The sequence below is a fragment of the Sardina pilchardus genome, chromosome 10, assembly GCF_963854185.1.
Source record: "Sardina pilchardus chromosome 10, fSarPil1.1, whole genome shotgun sequence".
Classification (NCBI taxonomy): domain Eukaryota; kingdom Metazoa; phylum Chordata; class Actinopteri; order Clupeiformes; family Clupeidae; genus Sardina; species Sardina pilchardus.
Genome location: NC_085003.1, coordinates 19,704,834 through 19,710,833, shown reverse-complemented (window position 1 = coordinate 19,710,833; position 6,000 = coordinate 19,704,834). Strand labels below are relative to the sequence as shown.

The 6,000-nt window shown below is 44.7% G+C and overlaps 1 protein-coding gene across 1 annotated transcript; it reads left to right on the top strand.

Moving 5' to 3' along the window:
- Window positions 1–275: 275 nt before the first annotated feature.
- On the top strand, window positions 276–3,324 carry chst1 (carbohydrate (keratan sulfate Gal-6) sulfotransferase 1). The gene is made up of 2 exons (XM_062547706.1): window positions 276–563; window positions 1,631–3,324. Exon 2 carries the CDS (start codon window positions 1,690–1,692, stop codon window positions 2,944–2,946), a length of 1,257 nt encoding a protein of 418 aa, XP_062403690.1. The 5' UTR covers window positions 276–563; window positions 1,631–1,689; the 3' UTR covers window positions 2,947–3,324.
- The last annotated feature ends 2,676 nt before the right edge of the window (window positions 3,325–6,000 follow it).

Genomic DNA, 6,000 nt, shown 5'->3' with positions numbered 1-6,000 from the left:
CTGCAGAATAATAACAAAAAAACACACCTGCTTAGAACAATACATCTCTGTTGAGCAGCTACAGGGACCGATATCTTGCCCATCTCAAGTTGTTTTATGCTTTCGGCAGCGGCAGCCACGTCTTTAAAAGGCGGGGGCATATGTAGAAGAGGATTGGGTGGTCCAGACTCAGCTTGAGCTGTAACACCTCACGCAACAAAACCATCAAGCCAGTGCACTTGGACTGTACAATGAGAAATGTGTATCTTGTGCTGCAGTTGGACTTGGTTATGCCTGCCGCTTCATTCCTGAAAGCACGTAGTTCTGCACTTGTTTTCTAGTCGTGCCTCTGTACGTTTTAATTCGTGTTGCATAAATTAAACCCATCTCGGACATATTTCTTCTTTTGGCGCGCCGCTCAGATGTACAGTGGATGGACGCCGGGCTTTTGCCCTTCCTTACCATCTCATATGGAAGAATCGAGCTCAGCTCTTCGTGGTTGGAGCTGTAGCGTCTCTAAGCTTAATTCACCAACAATTGCGGCCACTTCAGTTTCTCCTATTCCAAGATTTCAGCTTCATAAGGCAAGTATACTGGCTGCGTTGAACGCACAATTTCTACCTCCATGTTTATGTTGTCTACCGTTAGGATAAAGATAACTATGAAGTAAGGCATGACAAAGCCTGAGTCCAAATCTGGGAAATTAATAGTTTTTTGTAATGTTGGTCATCATCACACCACTTTCATTTTTTCAACGAATATGAATTCTGTGGCACTGCGGTAAATCATACTCGGGTGCACTACCGTTTATTCCCTGTCAAAGATATCTTGTAACAGCTTAATGTCTGAGATGGGAATACCTCTCATCTACAGGTGCCAGGAGATCTCAGGCAAGTCATAAGCGAAATTTGGACCGCATCTTCCATTAAGCAGCTGCTTTCAATAGGCGCGTTCATCGAACTCATTAGCCGAAGATGCCCGGTGGACAACGGCATCACACACTAAACCCACCAACGGACCACAAATGTTTATTTTTTGAATCATTAGGAATGTAGCATTGAGTCATTTCTGAAACGCCTTCTTTTTGACTCACACAGTCAAAATATAAAGATAAATCAACTTGTTGAGGGAACCAAAATAATTAGTGAAATAACCTTAGCTGCATTTGAGAAATCTGCCTACTCTACATTTTAATATTGTGAATGTCGTAAAGGTGCATTTGCTGTATAATCAGTTGAATAGTGGGCACAGTCAATCCACTCATACTGTTGCCTAAATTAAAATCATTACACTAAAATCTGTCTAGTCTGTCCAAAACATGTATTTTCTGTTGGTTTCATCTCAACAAACCATTCTCAAACAAAATATAACTGACTCAATTATCTTAACATTTACTGTGGAAAGAGCCTGTTCATTTGACATTATGAATGGATTCCACAAAGATATTTTCTTCCTTCCTTTTAGCCCATTTAGTCATGCAAAAATTGGAATGGCTAATCTGATGTGTGTATGCATATGCTGTTTCTTACAACTGTCTTTATCTGATTCTCCAGTAGGATATTGTAGTTTCCGATGGCACACTTTATTTCCTTTTGGTTTTGCTCTGTGCACATCAGACACTCTCTCACTGTGATTGTTATCCTCTTTTCAGCTGCACGTTTACTGATAGGATCAAATCAGACTGCATCACCTAAATGAGGTTGTTCAGCCATGCAATGTTCCTGGAAGGCTGTGATTCTGCTTGCCCTGGCGTCTATAGCAATCCAGTACACAGCGATCAGGACGTTCACAGCCAAGCCCTTCCAAATGTGCCCCATCCCCAACCCTCTGAACTGTGGCCTGGGGCAGGAGGCGGAGGCGTTCGAGCGCGTCTGTGACGAGTACCCCTACTTCACCTACAACGCCTCCAGGAAGACGCACGTCCTCATCCTGGCCACCACACGCAGCGGGTCCTCCTTCGTGGGCCAGCTGTTCAACCAGCACTCGGACGTCTTCTACCTGTTCGAGCCCCTCTACCACGTCCAGACCACGCTCATCCCGCGCCTGGCCCACAGTCGCAACGCGGCCGACCGGCGGGTGATGCTGGGCGCCAGCCGCGACCTCCTGCGGAGCCTGTACCACTGCGACCTCTACTTCCTGGAGAGCTACATCAAGCCGGTGCCCAGCAACCACACCACGGACAAGCTGTTCCGCCGCGGGGCCAGCCGGGCGCTGTGCTCCGCCCCCTCCTGCGACGCCTTCGGCCCCGGCGACATCGAGGAGGGCGAGTGCGTGCGCAAGTGCGCCTCGCTCAACCTGACGCTGGCGGCCGACGGCTGCCGCGAGCACCGGCACGTGGCCATCAAGACGGTGCGCGTGCCCGAGGTGGGCGACCTGCGGGCGCTGGTGGAGGACCCGCGCCTCAACCTCAAGGTGGTGCAGCTGGTGCGCGACCCGCGCGGCATCCTGTCCTCGCGCATCGAGACCTTCCGGGACACGTACCGCCTGTGGCGCATCTGGAGGGCCACGGGCCGCAAGCCCTACAACCTGGACCTGACGCAGCTGACCACAGTCTGCGACGACTTCCTGAGCTCCGTGTCCACGGGCATGAGCCGGCCGCCTTGGCTCAAGGGCCGCTACATGCTGGTGCGCTACGAGGACCTGGCGCTCAACCCGCTCCAGAGGACCAAGGAGATCTACGACTTCCTGGGGCTGACCATGGACAAGAACGTGGTGGATTGGATTCAGAACAACACCAGGGGAAGCAACGAGCTGCTGGCCAAGCATAAATACGGCACTGTGAGGGACTCGGCAGCCAACGCCGAGAGCTGGAGGCTGAAATTGTCGTATGACATTGTTGATTACACTCAAACTGTGTGTCAGCAGATTTTACAGGAGCTCGGCTACAAGACGGTCAGGTCCCTCGAGGAGCTGAAAAATATGTCTCTCTCGCTCATCGAGGACAAAACATTTGTACCTTTTTTGTAACAAAGGTAATGATGCACAAGTATTTTTGATATGTTTATACTGTTGCCTTAAATTGATTCACATTTGCACTAAACTGGGAAAGCCCTTTTGGGGTGATGCTATGCCGAAGTTTTGAACAGCACAACTCATTTAAACTGGTATAGCTGTTAAGGGATTTCAACATGACTAATTATAGACTACTGAAAGATGGTGATTCTAGCAGATCCAAGAAGCATCATCTCACTTAAAACTCTTGTATGCTGGCTGTTGCTTTGACAAAAGTGAATGTTGATATTTGTACATTACTGTCCCACGCAGCGCATTGTTGCTGGGGACTGTATATCAGTCTCCACTCCACTGCAGAAATGTATGATAAAAATTGTGCAATAAAAATGTGAATGTTGCAGTCAACCTCAATAGTGCTTTGTCAGCCGTCATAGAGTAATTAGCAGTGTAATACCCAAAAGGGCATATTTTACTACAGAGCAGTAACCATCAGTCAAGCTGTGCACCCATTTAGGGATTATTAGACATCACTGACAAATAATCAACACATGCTTGATTTCACTAAATGCAGAGCACAGGCTGCTACTGTCACTATGAATAAAGCAGTTGTTATTTTACATACACATGGGGCACAAGCAGTACACAAAGCTTCCATTCAATCCATCCTTTTGAAAGATGATGAAATAAATAGTAATATGTTAACTCGCAGATGCCATAATAGAAATTGCTCCATATGTTAATTCAAATAATCTTGATGTTTAGATGTCTGCAAAAGACCTACAGTACATGTGTTGATTTCGTCTGCTAGACCTAACAGCATGACCTGCAGTGAGATCCTCTTGCTTAGGTGTGCTCACTTCTAGTGATCAGCTGTGCTACTCAACTTACATGTGCTCACAACCCCGACATTTACTACCAATGTGGGAGCTTCTGATAAAAAGGGGGAGAATTAAAGTCAAGTTAGACAAAGCGGGAAACACTCTGATGTGTTCTGCCGTCGCCGCCACACAAAGGGGGAAAGGCTAAACTGCTGACGCAGGGTATTGTGCCGTGATGTGCACTTGTTGTGTCATTTACCAAGAAGTGGAGTGTGTCTAATTACAGGGGTGAGTGAGCACACCGCAGGCTCTGGGATTGGATTTATGGGCTGGCTCACAGGAACAGTATCTGTCCTGGTCTCAATGAAGAGATGGACTGGGTCTTTCTGTTCTCAGAAACGTGCAAATAACTCTCGGTGGGACCAGAGATGAATAACCATAGCGTAGCGTATGTCATCTCAATTAACAAAGAGGAGCAGTCCTACGCAGCTTTGCAGGGGAGCGGAGATAGCTCACAGCAGGCCTGAGTAGACTCCAGGAAGGCGGCTGGAGTGTGTGTGTGTCATCCCTCACCCCAGCAGGCCTGAGTAGACTCCAGGAAGGCGGCTGGAGCGTGTGTGTGTGTGTGTGTGTGTGTGTCATCCCTCACCCCAGCTGGCCCGACGGAGAGGTTCACCATGTCTAAGATGTTTCAAGAGCCGCACTTTGCAGCACCTCGTAGAAGGGAGCTCCTTTAATGGACTTTCTAAGATCTCTTCACTGCTCCTTTTACTCAGAGGGGTTAATAAGAGCTGTGAGAAGGAGGAAAATGCAGATGTTGAAGACTTTATTATTACACTTATTGGTTAGTTGTCTCCTCTGTAATGTACAGTAGGAATAGTTATCATATAATATGACAGCTAATGTCAAAGAGTGTTAGTTAGAACTCAGTATATTAGATTGTGTGTGTGACTATCAGATTTTGCTTGTTGTGAGTAACAGTCAGGGATGCGAAGAGATAAGATGGCTATTTTTGACAGTCACAAAATATTTGTTACATAAGTGTGAAGGCAAGAAGCCTCACTCCTACGAGGACAATAAGCTGTATTTATAAATTATACATTTTGTCGAGAAGAATCAGGTCAGTTGCCATACTTCAAGTGCTGTTAGTATTTTCTAACACATCATAAGTTATAATGATGTGTTTTATATTGGCTGCTAGGTTCGACATTGTATATAGAGTACTTGTACTTTGTCTTTTTTTGTTGACATTTTGTTATATGTTTGGTCATCAACTTGAACTTTTGGTACTTTGTCATTGTTTTCTTTTCTTTTTCTTCTTTAATTATTTATTTTAATCAAAGCTTCTTCAATCTGTACTTTTACAAAATGTTGACTGTTCGAGTTTCAACCGTCCCATCTACAACTTTCAATAACAAGTCAGACCAAGTTAACACATTTGTTATACAAGATACATGTAGTTACTGAACATTTCCAAAATAACGAGGATATGAGCACTTATAACAAGCAGCTTTTTTGAAATTCACATATTTCCTAGAAATACTGTCAAAGTTGAGGAACATTTAACCTGCTGTTATGATAATTGGAAATGACAAAGAGATGGAATAATGAATCTTTTGTGGAAGTACATCACTTATCTTCACGCAAACAACTTGCTCCATAGGTGTAATATCTTAATTCAGTTGTACACAATTCATCCCCTTAGAATGATACGTTTCTATCTGACTGTTTTGTTAAAATAGAGGTATTGACATATTGTTATTCTGTGACACCTTAAGAAGGTGAGGTGAGGTGTTGCTTGTAGTTGTATGCACTTTTAAACATTATATCTAAAGAGGTTTGCTCCGCTCCTCAGTCTCAGTATAACTCTATGGTATTCAAAGACTTTGAAGCTCAACATCTCAGAACCAAGGGGACGATTTGTCTCTTTACAGCAGCCTGGTGCCATCATGTGGAAAACTTTCTAAAATATAAAAAGGGCAAAATGTTCTAGATAAATTGGGTGCAATTTTTCAGCATCTCCCAGCTGCTTTGACGGCAGCCATTTTCTGAATTTCAAATGCCATCACTGAACGTGTCAAGTTGTGCGATACTCATTGAAGCTGGTTTAAACAGTTCTGCCAATTGAAAAATTCTTTCACCACAAAATATGACAAGTTGAAGACACTAAGGGCTGTGATTTAAATGAAAGGCAAAGTGTAAAGTGTAAAGTCTTACTAAAGCTCGACACAAAATCTCTTCACTCTAATTT